This window comes from Pogona vitticeps, chromosome 3 (assembly GCF_051106095.1).
Source record: "Pogona vitticeps strain Pit_001003342236 chromosome 3, PviZW2.1, whole genome shotgun sequence".
Classification (NCBI taxonomy): domain Eukaryota; kingdom Metazoa; phylum Chordata; class Lepidosauria; order Squamata; family Agamidae; genus Pogona; species Pogona vitticeps.
Window position 1 is genome coordinate 54,356,934 of NC_135785.1, and position 27,106 is coordinate 54,384,039.

Consider the following 27,106-nt stretch of genomic DNA (forward strand, 5'->3'; position numbering starts at 1 on the left):
AGTACAGCATTTAGGCCACAAAGTCCAGAAACATCTGTAAGGTGTCCTATTTCAGAATAAGAGCATTAATTATCTGCTTTAAAAGTAACTGGGGTTGAATTTTAGAAACTTTCCATTTTCCACGAAGGCAGAAATGACTCAAAGTGCCTTGTGCTATTGGGAAACTACATCATACCCCTTCACACAGGAGTGTCTGCAGGAATCTTTGCGAAGAGGGACATAGTCATCTGTTTGCATAAGTTGCATCCATACAACACAGTGTGTCTGTCTGTTCCATAGTACAGAAACTGGCACTTTTAAATTTAATGGCTGTCCATCCCCATAAGGCAGTGGGAACTCCTCAGGCAAAGTATGGTAATTTGAGCCCCCAAAAAGCAGAAAGTAAAATAGCCTCTCTGCCTCTATTCCATTCCCAGCCCTGGTGGCCTGTGTCTGAACCCCCTCTCCCAGGCTCCCTTGAGGAAAGCTCCTGATTCTCAGAGCTCCGTGGAGTGCTCTTCTCCCCACTTACCAGAGGAATGGCTGGGAACTAAATAAAGGTAGATGGGCTATTCTAATTTCTGCTGCTTTGGGTCTTGCATCCCCATAATTTGGCTTGGAGGGTCTCCACTGACTTACAGGGGTGGAAGCTCATTAAATACAAAAGTACCATCTGTAGTGAAATCATTCCTTTTGTTTTGTACTACAATATCCAACAATGTTGTCCAGCGATATCTAAAAATTATAGTAAAAAAAAAAGGTTTCCAAGTTCTGGAATGTGCATATTAAAATAATAGATACATTTAAGATTGGGGGGACCCCAAACATCTACACACCAAACAGCCATGCATACTTCAAATTGTGGGCAGTTTTTGGTTCTTGCACCTCCACCCCCAGGGAGCTAAGAATGCTGAAGGTGAATCTGCAACAGGCTAGAGAAAGGAAACACTTCAAGAAACATGCCATGTGAGTGAGACTCAAAACCAGGAACCCAACAGGTTCAAATGAGACCTGGTTGAATGTGCTTTAGTGCCAAGAAAAAAAGCCACAAGGACAGGGCTGACCCTACTGTCAGGCAGAGAGAGGTGACCACCTCTGGCATAATTAAGATTGTATTTTTAGTGCCAGGAAGGAAGAGGGGTGCCAGTGAGATGTAGTACATCAAGTGAAAAAAGAAATTTCGCCGGGTTAGGATGCTCTGCAACAACAACAGGACAGCAAGTCCCAGGCAGAAGAAAATAGAACCGATTAGAGTTTATTAAAAGTTGTTACATTCCAAAGTGAAGTACTCCTTCACAGGTTATAAGAAGAAGGCTTAAAGCAAACAACATCAAGCTGTAGAAAGCAACAAAACAATAGCTGAACGGCATTGAACAATAAACTAGCAAACCATCTAGAAAAAATGACTGTGTCAAAGAACTCATAAAGAACCTGCCACAACAATGAAGCATGTCTCAAAGTGTACTTTTTAAAAGGTAAAACACAAGCAATTAACACATTTCACTACAAAATGTACTTTAAAACCCACACATATACATGCTCATGTGCACATGGAGAAATAACCCCCTTCCTTCATGTGAAATACACACTGATCCCTGGAAAAGCAACTTCCAGATAGGCAGCCATATTGGTCTGTTTCTGCAGGAAAAAATACCAAGACAAAAACAAAATCAAAAAAATCTTACAGTACTTTTAGTTCAGCACAAGCTTTCATGGGCCATAACCTGCTTTTTCAGACACAGAAAGCATCACATCTGGGCCACAGGTCTATAGGATATGCATGTGATATAGCGGTGGGAATGAGATTAAATGTGGTGGTGGAATTTCATGGATGGGACCATATAGAATGTCCATTGTATATTGTGCGGGTGTGTTATGTGCCATCAAGTCAGAACCATTTTATAGGATTTCCAAGGCAAGTGACATGTTTAAGGGGTGGTTTTTCAGTTTCACCCCCCTAGTGAGTTTCCATGGCTAATGAAGCATTTGAACCCATATCTCCTAAATCCTAGTCCATAATTCAGCCCACTATGCTACACCGGGTTTCTATGTAGCTGCTCAAAAACCACATTATACAGCTGCTTCATGTTGCAGACAATGCTAAAAACCAGCGTATAGAAGCAATGGTCAAATTTCTGCATCTAATCCAGAATATTATGCCAGTTCACCTCAGCCAAATAAAGACACTAACACTGCTCTTGCTGAAAACTTGGTCATTATCATTCTGGACTACAATGCTAGGGTCTTCTCTGGCTGGGGGGATTCTGGGAACTGTAGCCAAAAATTAACATTTCCAGGTTTTGTTGCTAAGTAGCCATGGCACAGGGAAGATATCACTGTTAGGCCCAGGTTAAATAGTTGAAAACAGTCCATGGGAATTATAGAAGGATTTGCCCATGCAAGTATTGCTTCCTGATAGAATTTTGCATCAGAACAACAGCTCTTTTTCTTTTTCTTTCTTTGACCTGCAAAGCTCATATCAACTACCAGGCAACCTCATCATACCAGGTTCAACATTTCCTCTGCATTGAGGATACTCCACATAGAGATTGAAAGAGCTTCTTAACTGGAGAACAACTGGCAAAATATCTCATCGTCTACTACACACGCAACACACACAAACCTCCCCCTCCCTCCCTGTCAGCCTATTCATTTATATTGTATATAGTCTATGATACAACTGCATCCTGTGCATATTCACAACCTTCATTTAGGTAATATAGGCCATAATCTTTTAGTGATTTATGCATGTGCAAGTGAAATCAAGTGAGTTGTAGCAGTGAATTACCACTAATTAACGTACAGCAATCACATTCTTGATCATGCACATGTTGAACAACTAGGTGAGCAACCAGAAATGTGGATAGCCTCTAGAGTGGAGAACAGTTCTCCAATTAATTAGCAGGAATTCACCACAACTTACGTGACTTCATTTACACATGCATAAATTATGATTACGATTCCAGTCATTACGTCAATGAAAGAAACATATCAACTGAAATCCAAATTAATACTCTGATATCAAGTGTACATTTTGATGAGATTTCCTTCCAATAAGTATAGTGGGGGTTACTGGGTTATAAACTAAGGCTATTTATTTTTCCATGGCAGTACATTCCATAGGACTGAATGGGTCTTCCAAACTAATTATACATAATATTATAGATGAAGGCAAATAAAGTAGTAGTAGTAGTCATAGTAGTCGTCGTCATCAGCAGCAGCAGCACCATCAGAGCTACAAAAACTGGCAAAATTAGGAACAGCATACATATACTGCATCGATATTTAACAGATACTTAGGTTTTTTGTTAAAACTTGTATCTGTTATATAATACCAGACAATGTTTTTATAATTTTGACTGTGCCTGGAGTTTTTAATTTCATAATCATAATCATCATCTTAGAACTGCAGAGCTAGAAGGGACCCTATGGATCACTGAGTCCAGTTCCTGTCAAGGAGGCTCCATGAGGAATCAAATTCCCGATCTTTGGCTCTGCACCCGGGGACGTAAGCCACAGAGCTGCCGAGCAGTGCCTGTTAGTCGTAGGATTTGTAATGTACTCACCTATAGTCCCTATTGTGTGTGTGTTGGATCTAGGTTTAGCACATGCATTTGGGCTGCCAAATTAGGACTTCCCCATCCTTTGAAATCTGTGGGCATTGTTTTTTTTTTTAAAAGGCTATGCAGAAAGGGGAGCGCTGAATTGGGTAAGACGTGGTACAGTGAGCCAGGGGGTACCTCAAAATCTGTGCCAAGGCACCTTGCAGGAGCAGAGCCCTGCTGTTAATGGAAGGCAAATTCTGGGCTCAATCCAAAATACTGCAGCGATACAATCCATTTTGCATGACTTTTGGGAAGTATTCTAGCAACTCAGTAATCATAGTGCATCGGCTGAAATCCTGTTGCTTAGTGTAATAAGTTGCCCTAGAGTGGGCCCACTGAATCAATGCAAATGTGGTGTCAACTTCTACATAAGTTCTATTGATTTAAATCTGCCTACTCTAGCTGTGACCTATTATGCAAAATTAAGTTGCAACTAGAGTAGTAGGCCTATTTGAATCAATAGAACTTATGGAGGAGTTGATTTGCCAGATCTCCACTGATTAAACTGACCTGCTTTAGTGAAGCTTGCTACACTAAGCAATATGATTTCAGCCACTGTGTTTTTCAGTAGGCTGAAACATGGGGGTGGTGGGGAGGGGGATGACTGAAGTTCTAAATAGGCTCAAGAAACACAAGACATATAACCATAGCTTTCCCAGAGACCTTAAACCTAACTCTACTGCTAATCTTCAATACACTGGAATTCCCAAGGCGTCAGAAAATACTCCAGCACACCTTTAGTGTAATTCCCTCCCACCGTCTGAATGAGGGTTAAAAGAAGATTATTGAGGCTTGTGCATAGTCAATGAACGCAAAATGGTTAGAAAATACAATAAACAAATCCTTGTGTTTATGTCACAGTTAGCTCACCAAAAATATGAACAGTTGTCATCTAAGGAGATGCCAAAGGTGGATTTGCAGTTGGTGTTGCAGGAAACTGGCATGACCTGTGAGCAGATTAGCTGTACTGAAAGCACATCAGTATGCTTAGTCAGACAACTACCTGCATTCAGGACTCAGCAAATGAGTGATGTCACTTAAATAAATGGTCAGAGGGGATCTTTGGAGGAGAGATTCTCTAAATGGAGAACTTGCAGATGGGCTGGAGTGACAGTGATTTCTAAGTACGTTTGAAGATATAGTCAAAGTGTTCATGAAAATCTTTTTAAATGCTGTAGTGTTACCATAAAGACATTCAAACAACACTATATGAGCTGAATGAAAAGCCTGTAGCATGAACATCAATTTATTATGGCCTTATTTAAAATACACATTGGCCAAAATCCTGTTGCACAACTCTACATGCATAAAAGCTGATGTTGTAATCAATTGTGGATTTTAATCCTTAATGTAAAATTTCTTATTCCTCTCTCCCAGATTCTGAGGCTCCCTAGAGATCCATTTCAACCTGGGGAACTTTTTGGGAGCCTTGAAGGGGAGGAAGCCTTTCATATCTGAAAACTGCTGCCACCAGGATCAGTACTGGTAGCAACATTTTTAGGATATTGAAGTCTGAGTCCAAGCAAGACCTTGCCCTGTGATTCTGCAATTCTGTACAAAATTGCTGACTGCTCAGAAGCTAAAATTGATGCTCATCTTTTATAGTTTCCAAATTCCTTGTCCCCATCCTTGCACAACCCATTCCCAAGCAATCACACACTACTCAGCAAAACTGCTGGATAGCTCAATGGCTGAGGTCTCTGGTTGCAGAGCCAGAGGTTGGAAGTTCAATTCCCCACTGTGCCTCCTTGAGAGGGGCTGGACTTGATGATCCATAGGGTCCCTTCCAGCTCTTCATTCAAATGTTATTATTAAGGTTATATAAATTATATTTATAAGAAATAGATTCTGCATTGTCAAAGATGATTTCCTCATAAATAATGTCAAGATGAATAAAGATCAACAACAACAACAATATACTGTCAAGTCAATTCCAAATTATTTTCTAGGGTTATTTAGGCACAAAATAGTCAAAAGTGTTTTAAAAATAAGTAAGCTTGTTAAAAATTAAGTAAAAAAAATATTTCATTGAGTGTCTAAAATGCCCCTGTTGCTGCTCTGCTGATAAGACTCAGTTTCATTCTTTCTCTTTTTCAGCTTGAATATTTGCAGAAAGAGCAGACATGTTAGTGTGTTGCAGCAGAAACAACAAATAGTCTTGTGGCACCTTAAAGACTAGCATGTTTATTGTGGCATAAAATTTTGTGGACTGCCATCTATGACTTCAGATGCACAAAATGATACAACCTAGAGTGGTCCTGAGTTGACTAGATAGGCGGGATATAAATAAAATAAATACATAAATAATACTGTATATTCTGTTGAAGAACTAGAGCTAAGCTCTCCAGGATCCAGTAGCCCAAGGTTGACTGGACCAAAGCATTTGTTGGATCAAACCAAGGGGTATCCGTTCCTATTACATGCACAAAAGCAAACTAGATGATTGCTGAATCTTCTGCCTTTATTGGTGATGTCAGTATCTTCCCCCACATGTGAAGCGCACTGGATAGGCCTCCGGTCTCCTTCCTGCCTCCTTCCAACATTTACCACTTGAGGTAACTGTCTCCTTCTACCTAATGATGCCAATCCTGAATCTAGGGATTTACCATGTTAATCCAAATTTACTAAAATCTGAAGTTAGCAAGCCTGCAGAAGAGATGTTAAAGCACACACATTGCTCATTCATTCTCAGTAGGGATCTCTCTCCCACATACACATATAAATGAAAAATCTCAGATTTTCTTTCCCATCTTTTATCAAAGCCCTTTGGCCAGGATTAAAATGTGAGCACATTTACTCTCTGTCAGTCTATCAATTCCCTCTGTACTGTCTCACTTGGTAATCAGTGGTTTTGAGAATCAGTTTCAAATGGAGCCATAGCAGATTCCTTTTTATTATCTTCATTGGTATTGATCTTCTTCACAGTGTTTCAGCTCATAAACCATTAGAGTTTTAGTAAGAATATGAAACAGTTGATATCTGTGGGGTTGCTTCCTCTTGAGTGACATCCAGCCAAATCTCAAATACTCCCAGTTACTGCTGTCAAAAAGAAGGGAAATAAAATTGACAATGGCTCATTGAGAGCACATATTTTAGAAAATTACCAGTTCCGCTGAATTAATCTGAAAATCCTGACAGTCTTCTTTATGAAGATTAGAGCCAGAGATGCTATGCATTTAGGATTCTCTTTGAAAAATACTTCTTTCTCACTAAATTGATGAGGAGGACACAATTTAGCAAAAGTGAAGTAGTTGTCATGATTTATGACTATCATTACATTTCAAATTACTCTTTAAACTAAAAAAAATACAGTAGAAAGTAAGTCCCACTGGACTTATTATGGGAGACTGCTCAAAAAGGTATAATAAATTTAAGTACAAATGTCTACAATCCATCTCATATAGCCCAGAGTACATTTATGTCCAATAATCTCAGTGAGAAGTGTGCCGCTCAAATCTTGTGAATGTAATGTATTCAGGGGATCTTATTCCCAAGTAAGCATGTGCAGGATTCTTGCCACTGAAAATCAGTGGGACGTCAAAATTGCAACAAATATGATCTGCTTATAAGCACCTTGCCACGTGAGCAGCTACAGGCATCATGTGTGTGTTCTGTTATGCCAAGTCAATTCTGATTTATAACAACCCTACTATTGTTTCATATATAGTTTACTATTTCTGTAAGAACAATTTTTTTCTAAAGCCAACCAAAATGATGATGAAAAAATCTAAAGGGCTTGCTCACACCTTGTGCCCTTTTGGTTGTCCTAATACAGATGTTGCCTAACTCTGTCTTTTGTACTGTATGAGCTTAAAAGCTATTACAGCAGTTGAAGTAACTTTGGAAGGGGAAATAGTTTCCCATGAATCATCCCAGACTTCTCTTTAATAATACATTCAGGGGCTCACACTCCACTTGACCCAAGACCTATCTCTGTGTGTGTGTATGTTTTAAAAAAAACAACCCTAGCATCTGATGCTTATCCTACTGTAACTAGTAGATTGTTTTTAATTGCACTGTCTCCAACAAAAATTAACAGTGCTGTTCTTACCTTAAGATAACACGAGGAAGAAACTATGAGTTTAGATAATAAACTCAGAGACTTGTTTTCTGGAAATCCATCTCCAGTCACACTACAGAGCGGAAGAGACACAGGGAGAAGCATTTGGCAGCCTTGTGGTTAATTTACCCTCTCTAAATTCTCCTACAGAATTCTATGTCCAGAATCCTGTTTTACTCTTGCCTAGAGAAAATCACTTACATTGTGGGGTCAAATTGCCATTCATTAGTAAGGTGCTGGTTGCATTCCTAAGCTCAAACCCAAGAAAGTAACCAGCATGCCCTTTAATGAGTGGCAATTTCCCACCCAAATTACATCGCTTCTCAATCACCGAATGTATAGGATTCTGGTCAGTGTGCCTGAGGCTGCAATCCTATATAGCCAGTTACCAGAGACAAGGTCTCCCTGAACCCAGCAGGTCTTCTTTCTGACTAAACACATGGAACGCTGTACTGTTAAAGGTGTGATCCCACACATCAGGGTTGCAACCTTCTAGGTCTTCCTAGACTGCAGCTCTCTTCCTGCTTAGGCAAAATGAGGGATGGTGGCAATTGCTGTCTTGGCAACATCTGGAGAGCTGCATGTTCCCTTCACCTACTAAACTTTTCTACTCAGAAAGTCTAGCTGAGTTCAGTGAGACTTATTTCAACATAAAAGGGTATTGGACCACTAGCTTAAAAAGTTTAATTTGGGTGAAATGGTGCTCATAGTGTTCCTACGACCAACAAACATATGAATCTCTGTATAGAAGGGTTGTGGGCAGAAGATACCAGAGCAGTTTTCTAGTAAGAATTGCATGAATAATGCACTGGTTTTCCTTTTGCTGCAAATTTACCGCTGATACATATTTAATATTGTTTTGACTTGGGAGAAAAATGCAGCCCACCAGGCCCCCCTGCTTTTCTTAATAATTAGTGAAAACAGATTATTAATTTTGGTGAGCAGCATTTTTCTCAGTTAGCAGCATCGCTGGGCAGGCATAAGTAGTAATTTGTCAAATAAATAAAGAAACACAACTTTGCCTGCTAGAAAATAATAAAAAATAAAGAGCAGGCTCCACGGTTCCCAGCACAATTTGTTTCAAGATTGCAACAAAAAAAGCAAAGAAGCTTAGCTAACAGGCTCAATTATCTCTCAGAACTTCTTGCACCTTAATTGCAAATATGCAAATAGTGGCACAAATAGTAGACATCTCATGGGAGGAATGTCATCCAGTGTGCGATCACACACTCTCCTACCGTTCCCTTCAAATATAATCAAGTGCCCAGATTCAAGGCTACTCTTCACAAGGTTTTCAAAGCATGAATTGCTCCTAAATGTTTAAGCATCTTTTCCTTTGATGCTCCTCTGGGATCCCATAGTTTGTCCAAGGGCGCAGGTGGCAGGGCAGGGGATCACCATCAGCCAAACATACTTTGGGTGATCTTGGCTGGCTCCTCTCCCAGGAATACAGAGAGGATTTCCCAGCCCTTGGCACCACAGCCAGGCACTCCAGCCCACTGAGGTACACTAGTATAAGTTCCCCTATACACAGCCCAGCAAACTTTACTTGCAACTAACAATGCAAGCCTATGTACATTAGTATAATATATATGTACATAGTACACGCCTATGCACATATGATACATCATATTACCTTCACTGGAATTTAATGAAGCAATCCTAAACTCCTAAGCAAGTGCATATAGGATTGCTGCCTATGTCCCACTGAAGTCTATGGGACTTTAAGAGAATCAAGACTAAGCTTTCACCCTTATTCCATTGCTTGTTGATAGAAAGACACTGCAACTCTTCAGTATAAGACCAGCTGAATTCAGTGGGGCTTACTTCAGAATAAACATTCATAGCATCACTTGGTGCAGTGGGAGTCCAGTGACATTCAGCGATCCACACATTCCTCATCAATGCTCTAATAAATTGATCATTGTGTCAGGACTAATAAAATATGACAGCTCCTATCACCACAGGTTGCATTGTGGAGCTGCTGGTACAGAATGAAGTTAAAATAAAGACCCTTGAGGCTTTTCTCCTCTTCTCTCCACTAAATACCAGACAACTCATTTATTGCTCCCAATAAATGCATCCCTAGAAATGTGTTCTGTAATTCTTTTTAAAATTAGTTTTGTGATTAATTCGCAGCAATGCATTTTTGACTGATGTATTTATTCCACTTTTACCTAGGTTGTTGTCCTGGTTAGGAAGTTGTTCTACTTGTTTTAAAATAATGCTTCTGGTCTCCCTTAGGTGAGGAGAGAATTAAATGAATCCATCCGACCCCTGACCTGTGTAACATTTTGCAGTCTCTCCATTGCACAAGAGAAGAAGCTGGCTTCGTGAAATAACTTCCGGTCAGCAGGCTTCCAAAGCCAGCCTATTGCTTCCAGCCTAGTCCAAGAGCAGGTGTTTCTACTCTATGCGAGTTGGGGAGGACTGCAATCCTGAACACAAACCCATTTCTTAACCTTCTGTTTCACAGTGGTTTCTGTGTCCCTATTTTCCTACAAACGTATGTTTACTCAAAAGTAAAAGTGCAATGAGTTTAAATTACTTTAGTTACTTGCGTATTTTCAACCTTACCCCCCCCCTTCCCTGCAGAGAAATAGGATTCATTCCCGGGTAAGTATCTATAGGATTCGACTAATAACGCTGACTCACTGTAAGGACGAGAGAGTTGTCTTTTTTACGGAATTGATAAATCGCCCCTTCCCTGTATTTCGAGCAAATGCTTCCAATTTACTTTGATTAATGTCGTCTCATCCTAGAACTCCTTTGGAAAAAAAGGAAAGTTGAAATTGTGTATCACTCCCCACTCCTATCTCGCTGTTTGATCCGAAGGTCTTCAACCCCCGCGCCAAGTATTCGAGTAAACCTTCCATAAATGGGTGTCAGGGCCGAGTCCTTCGAGCTGTGATGAAAACTCGGCGCCGCAAGAGAAAATGAACGGCTAAGATCAGCGATTGTCCGTTTAGGAGCTAACTGTGTTTTCTACTCTCCGCGGAGCCCCACTTGACTGTCTCTTCCATTTAACGCTGGTTGTTTCCCTCTTCCCAATTTCCAGTTCCTTTTGGTTGAATCGTACATCGAAGTTTCGTACCAACAAAGACGCGACGACTTCAGCATCATATCTTCTCCTTGCTTTTACGACCAGGAAACCACTTCCATTCGGATTTAAATGCGTAATTAGTAAATTTCAAGAGCACCTCCTAGGGACTTGGGTTTAATCTTGCTCCCCTTCCTGGTCCATTTCAAGGAGAACATGAGTTTATGATGTGCTTGACTTCTATTGTGACCGCGCAACATATCTGCTTAGAAGCAAGTTCTATTGACTTATACAGGATTTACTCTCAGGCACGTGGTCTACAACTGCAGAGGGAGACAGTCTTTGAGAGACGCCATATGATAAAAGACTCCTTCCTCTATTAAAACTGCATATCCAGACTTTTCCTGAACTATTTTTCCAAAATGAAACTAAAGGTTAATTCTGGTTCTTCTGGTTTCTCAGAGGTTGTTTTGAAATACTCGGTTAGGCCTCTGGGAGCCCAACTAGCGCTCCCGGATCAAAACATCATCTACTCTGGGGTTTTTTTCACCTTTATTCTGGTTTTTCTCTCGCGTCCTGGCCGCGTAAGCTCTCCACACAGCAGTATAATCCAACTCACCTAGGCCGTAGCTGTGTTGATCTGTTGTAGCACAAGAGAAAACAGAATCTTGTAGCTCCTTCAAGAATAACTGTTTTTTATATATATTTCATAAGCTCTGGTGTGTCCAAGCACACTCTTCATTTACCTGAAGAAGAGAGTCTAGGAAGCTTGTGAAAAATAAAATCTAGTTAGTCTTAAAGTTATTACAAGATTCTGTTTTATCGTATAAATATGATAAAACTGAGACGTCGGTCTTGCTCTGGTCTACGGGAGCCTCACGGAAGTCAGGATCGGTACATAGGATGGCACAGAAAATGGCCTGGTCTTCTCCTGTGTAGCTCGCCCCCTCACTTTACCCAAAGGCGGTATCCACTTCCAGGCCCCGTCTTTCTCCCTGCTAGGATAGAAGTGAACAAGTGAACCCGATCTGGAGACCTGTACCCATGCTGGGTCTTCGCTTCCCCTCTGCCAGGGTGAGGATAGTGGCTAGGGATGATGGAAACTGCAGACCCAGACACCTGCAAAGCTCCCGGTTGAGAGAGAGAGAGAGAGAGAGACTGTTGGAAAACGGCCCTGTCTTTCTCCACCGACCTTAGAAAGCGGAGAAATCCGAACTTCCGAGCAGAGCTGGATCGGCTCCGCCTTGGCTCGGTTCTCTCCTGGCCGACAAAGGTGAGCCCAGACCCTCCCCCGGGGAGCCTGCAGTTGTTCGGAAAAACTTCGCTCACTTCCCAAGGCCGGATGTCCTGTGAACTTCCAATCCTCTCAATACAAGGGCTTGTCTTGGTTTGTTTCTGCTGTTGTCATGGCAACCAACCTGACCCCCCTCCCCCATTTTTAGACAAATCAGAAGACACACACACCCCGCCACCCATTCTTCGGGTAAAGTGGCCAGTAGGTTGGGGTTGGTGCCGGATTTGTGCTCAGAATAAATAAGACAGACATTCCTAAGGCCGGATGTCCTGTGAATTTCCAGTCCTTTCAATACAAGGGTTTGTCTTGTATTAGGGCTTCAGATTAAGAAAGGCGCCTAAACAAATACAAACACACACACACACACACACACACACACACACACACACACACACACACCAGTTGGGATAGTGTAAACCGATTTCTAAAATGCGCCGGTGGTTCCTCGTAAACTTGGCATCGTTGAGGGGTTAGCCTGCCTTAATCCATCCCCGACAGGGCGGGCATCCTTTTCCCCAATGGATCTGCCTGCCGCAAGCTGAAAATAGGCCGCCTTTACTCTCTAGACGCTTTCTAGTTTGAGGAGGCAAGGCCGTGGTGAGGCAGCGTCTACGGAGGAGTGACAGGTGACGATTAGGACGCAGGCAGGCAGCTACCGCGCACGGAGGGGCCCTCGGGTCCCCCCCCCCGCACGTGGTGTCATCCTCGACGTTCAGGCGGAGGCACCACGTTCAGCGGAAACGGCAGCCTGTCAGAACAGCTTGAACGGGCAGCACACAGGGAGCGGGTGGCAACCGAGGTAGACTCGGTGACTCCGCGGGCTTTACATGAGCGCTGATTTACCATTCAAAATTTGATTCAACGGGTCTGCTCTCTAGCCGAGACTAGCAACAGGAGCCTGGCTGGAGACTGATACCTACTTATTGCGGGTTGGCTAATATCATCCATCCTCTCAACACTGGACGCCAGGCAACTCCCACATCCGTGGATGATGGCGGAGGGAGCAAGAGGGGCGTCGGCCTCCCCAGTCCTAAATGGCTGTAGGCACACAGACCAATCCGGCATGTGGTAAGTGGCACGGGTCAGGAGCGAATTATGGAAGCAGGCCGCTATACAGGTGAGCCCTCTCCTCTGAAAAAAGTCCTGCGGACCCTCTTGTCCACATCCGGAAAGAACTCCTTCATGGTAGATAAAAAGATCGGCGTGCTAGATAAGGCCAACGAACTACCAGGGTCGGAATCCTGCCCTTCCAAAAACTACCCAAGAGAAGCCCACAGACTGGACGCGGCAGAGGGCGACAGCATCTTCAAAGGACGGGCGAGAAGGAACGGTTGATGGGCGGGAGGGTAAGCATGGGAGATTTCAGTTACAGCTATAATACATAAAAGTAGCACTAGAAATAAAGGTTCCGTGAACTGATGGGTGCTATAGACGTGTCCTATATTCCTATAGGTAAACGACTATAATTAACAGAGATCGTTTGGGGGCATTGAAAAAAGGGTAACAATGGCTTAAACAGCACAGGAGTGCGCGCTACTGCGTTGCACAAAAGATGATACAGACCATCTGCTGTTAAACAGAAGTGAATTCGTTCCATTCACAGCACGACGCCGGAAATCAAACCCTCGGGGCCACGGGCGCCCCTGCAAAGGGCACATATCTCCCACGATGACTGACTGACACGACTCAAGCCCAGGTCCAGGAGTCAGGGGGGTGGGTACACATTCTAGGAAGCGGGACAGATCCAGACAACCTCTAGAGACAAAGTCTCTGCCCCAACAATCGAGACCACGACCCACAGTTACCTCTCGATCCTCATTCAGAAGCTCAATGGGAGGCCGATCCTGCTCAAATTCAGCCGCAGGTTTCGGAAAGCTCGCCTAAGATGGCGGGCCTCGACGTCCCCAGAGGGCTCAGCCCGGTTGCTCCCCGCCAGCCGTCGAAGCCCCAGGCTGGGTTCAAGCAGACGCAGCCTTGGCCCCGGCCGCCCCCGCCCCGCGCCCCGCGCTCCCGCCGCTCACCTCCACTTTGTCCGCCGGTTCTGGAACCACGTCTTGACCTGGGCATCGGTCATCTTCAGGGCCTTGGCTAAAGCCGCCCTCTCGGCGGAGGCCAGGTACTTCTGCCGGTGGAAGCGCTTCTCCAGCTCGCAGATCTGCAGGCGGGTGAAGGAGGTGCGCGGCTTCTTCTTCTTGGGGGGCGTCCGGTTCTGGTAGGGATGACCTATACGGCGTGTTACAGTGAACGGTGAGAGGGCCACTGGAGGGGGAGACAGAGCGGGTGGGGGTGGGGGGGCAAAGAAGCAAGCGGCGACATGATCAGGAGGGGCTTCCAGGAGCGTCAGCAGAGGCGAGACAGACACACACAGAGAGAGAAGAGAGAGACAGTCGGAAAGGCAGCCCGGGCGCCCGCGGGGGCAGGGAGGGGAGGGGAGGGAAGGGGAGAGGACAGGAGAGCCTCAGGGGCTCAGTCGCAGGATACCCCCCCCCAAACCCTCCGCTCCATTCCTCAGGGAACAAGCTTGGCCTAGCAAGGGAAATTGGAAACATCTCCACGTTGTTCCAGTTCCGAAAAATCAGATTCTCCTGTGGAGAACCTCCCGCGTTTTCTATGTGTAGGTGCTACGAATAAATTAGCTTTCCCCCTTCGGAGTCTCTGGCAGGGTAAGGAGACCCTGGCATCACAACAGCTCTGGATAGCAGAGAAACCATCCACCGGCGCAACATTTCACGGATCCAAGCCGGCTTCAGGCCCAACCTGGCAGCTTTTTGGAAGAGAGGGGAAAAAGACCACGAGCGGTGGGGTATTTTAAGTGGTAGGGAGATGGGCAGACTTATCTTCTGGGTCATGTCTAGAAGGGTAAGCCCTAGAGGTGTGTTAAAACCCTGTAAATGGCTGTTTGGAGCAGGTCCGCAGAGGTTACAGACTTGCGGCCTTGGATATAAGGCAGGACACTATCATGGAGATGATGCTCCATCTGGAATTATTTTAATAACAGCCCTTGCTGTCCTTCCCTAGGTAGAATCTACGCCTGGTTTCACTCCCAGCGACGCTGCCCGCCTTTCTGTATCAGCAGCTTTCTAAAACGTTGTTTTGCATCGTAGGAAATCTTTCCAGTTGTTGAGTAATCGCCAACCAAAAAAACCTTGTGAATCTACTCCAAATTGCCCACAGATCTAGCAACAGAACCCAGTTCACCTCCTGATCGCTCCCAAGCAAGGGAATGGGGGGAGGGGGGGAGGAGGTGCGTGAAGTTTGAAAGCAGAATTCCTTCCAGTACCTTCACATGAGGGAGATTCGGCACCTTGACAGAGGCTTTCTTTGCCGCCTTTGGAACAAGGCACGATGAGAGAGGCTTGTGATCACAGCAAGGGGGGAGGACCCTTTCGGATATTTGCAGTAAACTGCCCCCCCCCCAAAAAAGTAGTCATCCAACTTGTCCCCTTCTGTCAGTGGACAGAAACAAACTTGGGAAGGGCAGACTTTTCAGGCTGCCGAGCGGCACAGCCAGGACTTCGTGTGTTGGGGAACGCAACCATTTTGCACTATGCTCAGGATTCCGCTTCAGAATCCCCATTCTCTTAAGAGGAAACAAAGGGAAGAGTTCGATTGGGTTTGCTTCCTTGCTTTGAAGGCAGGGTGAGGCAAAGTGAGCTCAGGGGGTGTGATTTTTACTCATAAAATGCATGCTTAATTCCTCATACAAGTATTATCTGCGCTGAAGTCATTTCCAATTTAGGGTGACCCAGGCAGACCTTTTGAGACACCTGAATGAGCGGTTTTTATCCGTTCCAGCGCCCCGTGAGTTGCCACGATCCAGCAGAGGTTTGAACCCCAGCTTCTCGCACCCTATTCTGGCACTCTATCTATGGCTCCACACTGGTTTTTTATATGCTCCTTGCATTTACTAATCCTGTACGCAAAGGTGGAGAGTTGCCTGACTGGCTAAAAGCTAGGGGGGAAAGGACTTCCATGCATATACATGAGCAAAAACATCAGAACCTGGCAAGAATCACAAAATGCCAATCAAATGTATTAATCAGAATTTGTTTCCTCACACCCCTACTTCTCCCAGCTTTGATTTTTGTAAAGATTTCTGTAATTCTTACTTCCGGGCAAGGTTTTTGGATTATTTGTTAAATTTTTGTTTGTATGCTGAAGTGCAGCACCAGGAGTAAAGCACTAGAAATACATACCTTGAAGTAAATCCCACAGAAATATATGGATTTGCTTCAAAATACACCAGTCTTAGAAGATTGTTTCAAAAATTTTTGGGTTTTTACTAAATCATTTTCTTCAGAAGAAAGGTTTAGAGCAGATAAAGTGATGTGGAAATGTACATTACTAAGACTGCAAATTTAAACATAGAATAAGGAAGTCTTACTGAACTTATAGAGAATTATTTCTGATTAAACATCCAAAGGCTGAGGTATGAGGAAACATAAAACACCTGTCCGATATGAGGCTATTCATATTTTACTCAGATCCAAATGCATTCAATGGCATCACACTGGAGTAGCATATTTTGGACTGCAGCAACAATGGGACAATTTTGAATAAAGATGTAAAGAATAGTTTTCCATCTTTTTTTCTCCACTGCCTTATTATACCTTCCAAACCTCCACATAACATTTTATAGATTTAGTTTCTTAATATAAGTTCCAAACCTGATTCAGAGTTGCTTGCAATACATAAAATATTTGTTTACTTTTTTAAAAAACCAAAGGGCTCCTTCCCTTCCCCAATAAAAATATCAGGTCTATATTTAAATAAGAAGACTGATTAAAACCATTTTTAACAATACAAGAGGTCAGTTCTTAAGTAAAAGAAATGGTGCGGCCCTATGTTTGAGGAAACTGGTTCCAACCTGGATGGAGTTACATTGACTTGAAGGAAATTCTTTTTAAAACCCATGCGGTTTATGGATTTAAACTAAACAAGCACTTTCCCCAAGTACCTCTGAGAAAGGATTCAGCACAATCTTTATTAAGGCCATAATATCACAAAATGCAGGTCTAAACAACATGCATGCACTTCCTCATATTTTGTTTCATCTAATAAAGGTATTGTCCTAATAGAAATTTTGAGGTTATTTTGTTTTTGTCTCATTTTTCTTTTTGCGGAGGGGGAAAATGTATTTTGATCTGCCTTCCTCTAATTTGCAATGATTGTTTTACAAGGGAGCTATTTTTTAAAAAAAATTAATTAAATTACATTGATTTTTTAGAAAACATTAGAATGTCTGAGGTGGAAAGCAAAACCTACCACCACCTCAACAAATTAAGTCACTTGTGAGTCTGGTCTTGGTGAAAAGTGACTGAGCAGAATTCTGTTGAATGAAATATTAAACTGCCTTCTCTCTTTTTATTCCTACACACACACACACACACACCTCTTAGCAAAGAAATATGGTTGTTATATGATAACAAATATATAAGGGGAAGGGTAGATAAGGAGAAAAGCATAAACTTGAAAAATGTGACTGGATTTTATTTGGGTACTTATATATTTTCCCACTCCTAAGAGATTAGTTTGAAATACAGAAAAAATCTTCTGAATACTTTATGATGCCTTTAACTTTATGCAGCTGCAATCCTCTACATTTATACCAGGGAGTGAGATATGTAGTAATATAGTGTTGAATATAGTGTCCTACAGAGAGTAAACTATGAGTACTTACTTCTGAATAAATGTGTACAGTTCTGTTCAATTTCGTACACTTGGCAGAAGTGTTCCATAGTGGACAGGAAGAACTATATTTTGCAAAGTCCACATGTTCTGTATATTAGAGGGTTTTTTTTTTTAAAAAAAAATCACAGTTATCTCTCCCCTAACCCTGCTTCTCTGTACATAGCCCAGTCCAAATCTTTAATAATAATAATACTTTTGTAATGTTTAATTTTGGCACCACTGGCCTCCAGCGGTGGAGCAAGGAAGGAGAAAAAATGAGAGGCAAATCTGGAATACAAATGAAAATTGTAAAAAAAAATGGTACCTTCCAAAAGAAAAGAAAAGAAAAGAAAATCAAGAAAGAAAGAAAATAAGTAGTTTATTGGGATTTTTTAAAAAAAACTACGTTTAAACCGTGCTGCCGCGAGGCACTTCTGAAAAAAGGAAGTAGTTTCGGAGGCTCACCCGGGATTGGCCACAATAAAGCGATTCTCGCCGAGTTTTCTCGACCTGGAGTGGAAAATCTCGATTCCCGGAAAAAGGTTCCCTCTGTCTTTGTGGGCCTCTAGCAATAAATGCACAAATTCAGGGGCGTCGTTTCTCCTAGGACTCTCCACTCGTCCAGTGAAAGGCCCCTTTTCTTATGTGTACCCAGTTTCTGTTCCTATTTACTGTTTTCCTTCTTCGTTTGAGCCACAGTATCAATGTCTCAGGAAAATGAAGCGGAGTTAAGGAGGCGATCTTAAACGCAAACCGGATTGTAGGCCTCAAGGCATCGGTCCTGGACTCGGTTACGGAGAGATGTTTGTACATGTTTCGTCTGAAATAGTCTCCACTGAGTTCAGTGTGAATTACTAACGAGTAGGAGTGTGCAGGATTGCGGCCATGGAGTAATTCCCATTGAGCTCAATGGCATCTTCCTTCTACCTACAGTGACAGCTGGGCAGGAGGGCGCTCCAACTGTCCCGGCGTCTATCTGCTCATCTGTCTTATTTGGGTCTCTCTCTGCATAGTCATTAGTTTGAACTTTACCGCCTCTCGGGAGGTAGGTAGGATTCCTACGCTGAAGATATATCAGATCCTTCTCCGTGTGTAAGATAATGGGAACTTTATTGATGACACTCAAGATTCACTGCTTAAATCAAAATGGAAATCTTATTGACCTCGTTGTTTGGCGGTGGGGGAGAGAGGCGGGACACCCGAGACTTTTCTAACAGGGCACGGGTTTCTTGTGGTTTTTCGTCCCGTGCATTTGCCATTAAACTATAAATTGTCATTCACATCGATTAACATTTTCTATTTATTACGTGCATAACAGCCCAGATCCTCTGTTTGCATGCCCGAGACCCTAGGCACGGTTAGATCCAAAAAGAATACAACAGGAAGCTTTTCCTTCCCAGGACCAAATTATTGATCGGCCTCTCATCCTTGCCAGCCGCATCTGGATTCTGCGTTTTCATTATTTATGTTATAGATCAGTATCATGTAATACCCTCCCACTGGCAGAAAGTTAAAGATATATAGATATGTATATTTCTGCATGCATACGTGTGTATCTATATACAGATACACGAAAATATGTGTATATAACAATACATGCTCGTTTACATGAACACACACGCACACGCGCACACACGCACACATACGTGCTTACGCAACATGTATACGCCATAATATTTTTTAAAATCAGTTTTAGAGGAAAAAAGCTTGCTGAACCTTAGTATGCACTATTTCTTCAGTAACAGTTGACTTATTCCTTTTTAGTTACACATCTACACTGCGGTGGGTATTAGAAATATTAACTATTGCTATTAAAATCGAATGGCTGCATTTTATTGTTGTGATTACTATTACTTGTAGTAGAATTTATTGCAGTCTTTAACAAGTAAGACTGACCACATACTGTTTTGAAGTCAGGCCATTAGTCATGAATGAATCATTTAAGGAATCGTACTGTGTAGGGGCCAGGCTGAACCACTTAATCAACTTTAAAATAGTAAATAGTTCCTCTTTAACCTAGATTCGAGATCCAAGCTTTTTAGGAATGGCCAACTAGGAGATCGGATAAATAGCATGTTATCTGTATGCCAGTTTAGTTTTCAGGATAAATTTTATAGCTCAATGGGGCGAAATTCGAAGGAGTTAAAAAATATTAGAACCTCCTGTTAACAATATCACAAAATATCGTCAGTTTAAATAAAGATAATGAATTCGAGTAAACCTCTGCACTAGTTTTTTTTTCCTTTTAAATCCCCGCTCTCAAGCATAACAGCTCCAGTAGGCCATAAATCAAAGATCCATCCATCAATCCTATTTATAAATTAAGCCAATCGATGCAGTTCAACCAGTTACACATCGTACCCCTGGCCCGCCCGGGAGTCCTGTTGCCTCAGGGCAGGAAACGGACGCTCCACACCAAGCCGGTAGCTCGGTTTGGGATAGAGAGAGAGAGAGAGAGCGAGAGACAGAGAGAGAAATGGGCCAGAAGAGGAAGCGCCGGAGGGAGCCGATAGCTTGCGCGATGTAAAGCAGGAGGGAAGGCGAGCCCCGTTCCCCAGTCTCTCACTCACCTGTGAACCTGTCCTTCGTGTACCGCCTGTTGCTCTCCATCCAGGGAAAAGTCAGCCCCGTGAGGTTGTTCACGGAGGGCACGGTGGGCAGGGCGGTGGAGAGAGGCTGGTGGACGGTTCCGGCCAGCGGTCGGTGCGCCGGGACCCGGATCACGCCCCCGGCCGAATTGAGGTTATTTCCGTTCATGGCCCCGACCCCGAGGTTCATGTTGTAAGAGCCCGCTAGCGAAGCCATGCTGCAAGCCCCGCCGTTGTTGTAACCCGCAGCTGAGGAGGAGCCGCCGCCGCCGCCGCCTCCTCCGGTGGCCGTGCCGTAGTGGCCGGGCATGGTGTTGTAAGCGCTGCTCACCACGCATCCTCCCAGGCCGTAGTCCACCGCCGCGTCCTGCAGCCGCGCGTTGGAGATCATGCAGCTGCCTTGGTCCGGGTTATTGAGGATCTGGTCGATGCCGAAGCTGATGGGCTCCGCGTGGCTCTGGTGGAGGTGGTGCGCCCCTAAGTGATCCATGGTGGGCCGAGAGCCACCCCAAAAAAAGGGTGACTTCCCCCCCCTCCACCACCACCACCTCCTTATTCCGAGCTAGAGACTTTTTTAAAAATACGCTCCGCTTTGCTGGTCTCGCTTCACTTGATCCCAAAGAGGGGGGAAAGGAAGATGCAAGCGGAGGAAGGAAAAGCTGGGGGAGGGGGAGAGGGGGGGAGCGAGCGCGCCCGTGGGCTCCCTCTCTCGCCTTGCTGCAAGGGCATCAATCATGTTAGCCAAGAGCCCGGCGCTACTAGGCCCTGCTCCTCCATTGGCTGGAGCCCTGAGGAGGAGGAGGATGAATGACAGCCGAGGAAAGAAAGAGAGAGAGCCAGCGAGTGAGCAGCAGCACAGGAGTTTCTCTCCCAGTTAAACCCGAACGGGGAGCCCTGCCAGGCACCCGGGGACCTTATAAAGTCAAATCATCCACGCGAGGGAGGCAGAGCCGGGCTGCTCCAGTTGGCGGCCCTGAAATTGACTAGCGCCTCGAACTCTTTGATCTGTTCCAGTACCCCTCTCGTGCTGCGCATTGTTATGGCTCCGCGTTCTGGATCCATGGAGGAAAATAAAGGAGCTTCTCCAGCCACATAGGGAACATAAAGAGGCGCTTCCCGATCCTTTCTAAAATGCTGTTCCACAAACTGTGGGCACAGTGAAGGCTGAAGTGCAATTACCCGTTGACCCAGTTCATGGTCTCCAAATGAGACTCAGACGAAGTTAGCACTAAACGAGCAAGGAAGGAGTGGAAAGCGTGATGATGTGGAGGACAGGAGAGCTCACTCTTTTTTAAGTTGATAAAAATATTTCCGGTGGATCCATTGTAAAACTTACCAAGGGATATAACGATGATTTAAGGAATGGGAAATCACGTGAAAGCTTGGGATCCAACATCCTAAATTTATCTTGAATCTCTGGGGGGGGGGAGATACCTGTCTCACTTAAGGTTACAGTACTGCATTTCTCTTCCACATGTCCTGCGCCCTACATTTTAATTTAACATTAATATGCTTTTAAAACTGGCTGGTTAGGGTTGGCAGTTCAAACACCGATTTTCTGCTTGTGCTTCTCCGGTAAATCAGATGGAAAGAAGACAACAGTTGAGCATTCTAAAGGATGCGTCTTCACACTGTTTATAACAGAGAGAAATTTCAGATTGCCTTTATTCCATCAAAATGTATGGGCAACTAGAGTCAAAATTTATCATCGTACCTTTACAAAGCTCTTTCCCTCGGCATACAGTACAGGGATTAAAAGGCAACGGGACCGTCCCTGCCCTCTGAATTGCAATCTAACAGACAACAGATACGAGAGGAAAGGAGTGCTGAGGAAAGAGGGAGAAAGTAAACCCATTCAGGTTCAGTTTCTGCACTTACATAATCTCAACGGTATCATCTGAGCTGAATTGTTGAACCTCACCAGTATCGGCACCGCAATCCTGCGAGCCTTAAACCTCCAAACAGTGGCAAAGGTCACGTTGTTTTTTCCAATCCGCTGCACAGTCCCACTGGAAAATATGGAACTCTGTCGATTTATTTAAATTGATAAATGACTTCTGCTGATTTCAGCAAGACATATTTCCATGCAATATATGTATTTAGGGTGGCGGCGGTAAGCTCTCTATCTTTTGCTTCACTTGCCACTAGAGAGTTTGGTTTGCTCGCATTTCTTTCTGTGCCCCGGCAGCGGATGCTCGAATTGGGGCCAATGAAACGCTCTTGCCGTTGATGATCTTATGCAAGCCATTCCTCTCCTCCTCCTCGTCCTCACACCTTTTAGCCAGCCTCATGGGGCTGCAGGTTCAGAAATTCCCCTCCCCTTCATCCTTCCTCTGTTCCACTAACTCCAGCAATCCCGGAGGTTTACGCTCCGGACCCGAAGGGACTCGCATTTGTTCATCCCTATCTATTAATATCGTATGCTGATGTAGCATTTTCAACGGATGGGCTTGTGATTGAGCTGGGCTCCCCTGAGCTTTTGGGCAAGGACTGGTTGGCGGCGCGAGGAGGCCGCGTCACTTCCGGGACATTTGTGCCGAAGTCTTTGGCTGAACCAGGCGAAAACTCCGAACCAGCGAAGGAAATGTCTTCAGAACTCCACTGCCAGCTTCGCACTCTCTCCAAGTGCCCAGGGGAAAACCCTTGGAGCCTGATGCCAAACGAAAGAGAGCAAAAATGAGACCCCAAATTCCACTTTCCAAGGCTTTTCCCTGTCCCAACAATTATGAAGGTAGTTACGTTTATGAGATTGTCTCATTGCAGGACTGACGTTGTAGGATTGAGACAGAATTTCCCGTTTTAAACTGTGAGTTCTAGAATTCCCAACCACCCTCCCCGGGGGCGATCATCTGGCGTTCCCCGAAGGGACTGTGGCAAGAACACAAATTTGGAGAAATTTCGTTTAAATCAGAACTCGTCAGAAGTCAAAGTCGTTGGTACTTCCAGTAAAGAACAGAGCAGCTCTGAATTTCAGGAGCCCATTAGATTAATTTTGGAAGAAAATAGACTCTGGTCCGGAAATGGCTACAACCTTCTCACAAACTGTGAAGAAATGAGGATTCGTCTTCTAAACACGTCTCACAAGGGCCTCTGAGCAACTCTGAATGTACTTCAGATTGTTAAACACTGCTGAACATTTCCAAAAGGCATTGTGGACTCCAAAAGGCAACAAACAGCTAAATGTTGGGCACTCTACGTCAGAAACTGCCCCGCTGAGTTCGGTTGCCCTCGCCCCCAGCTCAGAACACATGGGTTTGCTTTCTGTGAATCTCACAATTACGACCAGAAGTTTGGATTTGTAGCGAGAGGAACTATTTTCATTTCCCTAGCCATTTTTTTAAAATCAGCCTGGATTTGGTGGAATTTAGCAGAGGGTTATTAGATGACAGCTCCCTGGCTTGGTATGTGGTTGGGAGTGCGATTCCTCACTGTGCATCCTAGAAGAGCCAGCCTGTGAGGCCTTTGGCAAGATGAATAGTCCCAGAACGTCCCAGAACACACTTCTGTCTGTTCTCTATGTAGAAAACCCTGAGGAGGGTCGCCATAAGTCGGAATTGACTTTTAAAGCACACTACTACTACTACTACTATTACTACTTAATAATAATAATAATAATGATAATGATAATGATGATGATAATAATGATGATGATGATGATGATAATGATAATGATGACAATAATAATAATGATGATGATAATGATGATGATAATAATAATAATAATAATAATAATAATAATAATAATAATAATAATAATAATAATAATAATAATAATAATAATAATAATAATAATAATAATAATCATCCATTTCCTTTCGTTGAGGAGGGAGGAAATCTTGCCTGAACTTATTCTTTTTCTACACCTGTTTGCTGTGGTCCATTAGAAGCAGAATCTCATTCCCGAGCGCGTTTGTCCATCCTTCTTCCATTTTGTCCGTTTATGGACTGGGGGCTGGTTGTCCCTTTCCCATCAGTTGGGAATACATTTCCCTGAGGAAACAACTGCCCGGCTTTTGAAAACGTATAAGCCCACCGGTTTATACGTTTGGCATTAAGTTATCAACGTGGATTGTGTTGTCATAGGGGATCCTGCTTTATAAAGCAGCGGTCCTGTCCCACCTTCCTGAGAATAATCCCCGTTGAACCCAACGGGATTTTCTTCTGAGTAGACATGTATGGAATGGTACTATTCATGAATTACTTGTCACAGAAGCAAGCAATCATTTTTAAGCCACGACGGAAAGTGATTCCTTGCCACAGGTCGAAAAATTCTTTAGGTAATTAATGATAATGATGCTGGTGACGGTCATGATGGTGATAATGATGGTGACGATATCACCAACAACAATTTAGATAGTTTGGTAAAGTATACAAGGCGGCTCAACTTGAATGACAAAATTTCCGGAGCAGCAAGACTATAAACTCGGGGTTAAGTGGAGTAGTTGGAGCCTAGTTTACACCGAATTCCCCTGTGGAGACCTGTTCTTTATCGCCGCCTCAGTGAGAGCAGAAGGAGAGAACAGATTTTGATCGTAGCCCAAGGGATTCAATTACCAATCAGTTTGATCCATTTACATTTTAGCTGAAATTAATTTGTGAACATTAACTGTGTTTGTCCAGTCTGATCCCATCCATGTTTGCTGGAGAAGAAGCCCCGCTGTGTTCAGCGGGCTTGTTCTTACGGAAACGTAACTTTCCCTCCTCTATTTATATCAGCTTTTAAAAGTCATTGATGCAACCACTTTGAGTTATAAATATTTTGCTGCATTTAAACAGAGTCAAGTCCTATCGCGAAAATCAACATACATTTAAATCCACGTATTTGTTATTTGTTAAAACAGAATGTCCTGTCATGTTAAAAGTGTAATCTTTTCCCAAGAATGTGTTTTGAGATACTCAAGTAATAAAACTAATTCTAATTAATTTTACAGCAGGAAGCAGCTCTTCCTTTTCTAAAACTTAGAGCCTGGAGCAACCTCTCCCTTTTCAATCTTTATGACAATCAATACATAACAGACAGTAGAGCGGCTGTCATAGGCTAAAAGGCAGTCCTAAAATGAATGATGGGGAGTAAGTTCTCTGCGTGTTCCAATTTTAATTTTTTAAGCAAAATGTAAGCCATGATGTATTCAGTATTACTCTTGAGGGGGGCGGAGTTAAATTCCATCATACCAAAAGAACTATAAAACATTCATCTCTCTCCTTTGTCCTCCCTTCTTATTTATTTATTTATTTTATTTATTTATTGAATTTATATCCCGCCTATCTAGTCTTCTTCTTCTTCTTCTTCTTCTTCTTCTTCTTCTTCTTCTTCTTCTTCTTCTTCTTCTTCTTCTTCTTCTTCTTCTTCTTCTTCTTCTTCCCCCCCCTTCCCCCACCCCCAGAACTTTTGGCTGTTTGAAATTGACCAGACCCGGTGGCAGTTTCAAGGAGCTAAAGGATTTCAGATTGAAATGATTGAATGAAACGGCCCATTTCGTCTGCTAAATTAGCACGTCAACAAGTGAATGACTGAGAAGATAAGACAGCTATAAAGGAAAGATTTACTTTCGGAATACCAAACTGGCACAATCAGAGCGTTCTCTGATTACGGTTTGTGAGATAAAATATCTCAATATTTTCGTTCTCGCTGAAACGAAGCTAGGGTTATGCGTGTCCCGGAGAGACAGAGTAGGCGGGAGGCAGAAATGTGCCCTCGGTGAAGAGAAGGCGCGCGTGTGTATGTGCGTGTAGACGACAGACGGAGGACTCTGTAACCCACAAACACTCCATGGGTCTATGTGTGCCATTTCCCCCCTCCTGCCCTCCGAACCTCCTTGAAATCCACAACTGCACCTCCAATTCGACCGCGTTTTCATCCCATTTCGGCTTCCAAAAAAAGGACCCAATAACACTGTCAGGGTGTCTGGTTTTTATCCCCTCCCCCCTTTTCCATCTGGAGCTGAAGTAGTGGTACTCGACATCGCACCCTTACCCTTTGGGGTCCATAATTCTACAGGCGAAGATTGGTTCTGTTTTCTTCTGCTTTCTTGACGAGCCAGCTCTGAAGTTGTCAGGATGTCCCGGAAGGGATAGGCCGCCATAAATTTCGCGTGATTAATCGTCAAGGGCAAATTTTAACCAAACGCGTGTGCGCTGGTTTGCTCGTTTTCTGCCATTGCCCGGTACCATCGAATTAACGGAGGAATTTATGGCGAAGGTGGATCCGTCGACGGCCTCACCGCGTATCCACATGACGGCGATAAGGAGCCTAGGCTGAATTTCAAGGCTACAATTTTAAACTAACTTAACGACGTTAATTGTTTAGAGGGAAAGGTTTTGGAATGAGCTCAGTAGGGTTTATTTCCGAGTAGACGTGTTATTAATTTGTTTATTAGGCAGTGTGAGAGGAAGAAAGTGAGCAGCCCAAGGTTAACCAGTGAGGTTCACGGCTCAGCAGGGACTTGATCCTCGATCTCTCAAGTTTCGTTTCATTGCCCTAACCAGCACCACACCCCCTTGCTTCTATGCAGGATTAAACTGTGTTTTGCTTTTCCTTGGGAAGATTATCTTTCTCTTTCTAAAGCTTTCCTTTCCCACTTTATACATGCAGTCAATCAAAATGGAAGGTGGTAGAATCTTGAAGGGGGCGAACAGAAGATCCCCTTCTTTAACAATGCTAGACTTGGGGAAAAAATTACGAACAAACACACACCTGCAGGCAAAAAACTCCTGTAACAACTTTGGGCTTAATCAGGCATACATATACACACACGAGTAAGACCTTTAAACCTGGCATATTGCATGATGTGGTATCGTCCATAGCACTACCGTAGCTGGGATTCTCCCACCTCACCCTTTTGCAGGTGTCGGTCAGGGCGCAAGGTGGTT

The 27,106-nt window shown here is 43.6% G+C and overlaps 1 protein-coding gene across 1 annotated transcript in view; it reads right to left on the reverse strand.

Moving 5' to 3' along the window:
* TLX1 (T cell leukemia homeobox 1) overlaps window positions 1-20,726 on the reverse strand; it is a 32,121-nt gene extending 11,395 nt beyond the window's left edge. Inside the window, exons 1-2 of the mRNA XM_072995649.2 lie at window positions 20,219-20,726; window positions 14,000-14,201 (exon numbers count right to left, since the gene is read on the reverse strand). Coding sequence (XP_072851750.2) covers window positions 14,000-14,201; window positions 20,219-20,726 — 710 coding nt within the window. The remainder of the gene's footprint in view (window positions 1-13,999; window positions 14,202-20,218) is intronic.
* Between the last annotated feature and the right edge of the window lie 6,380 nt (window positions 20,727-27,106).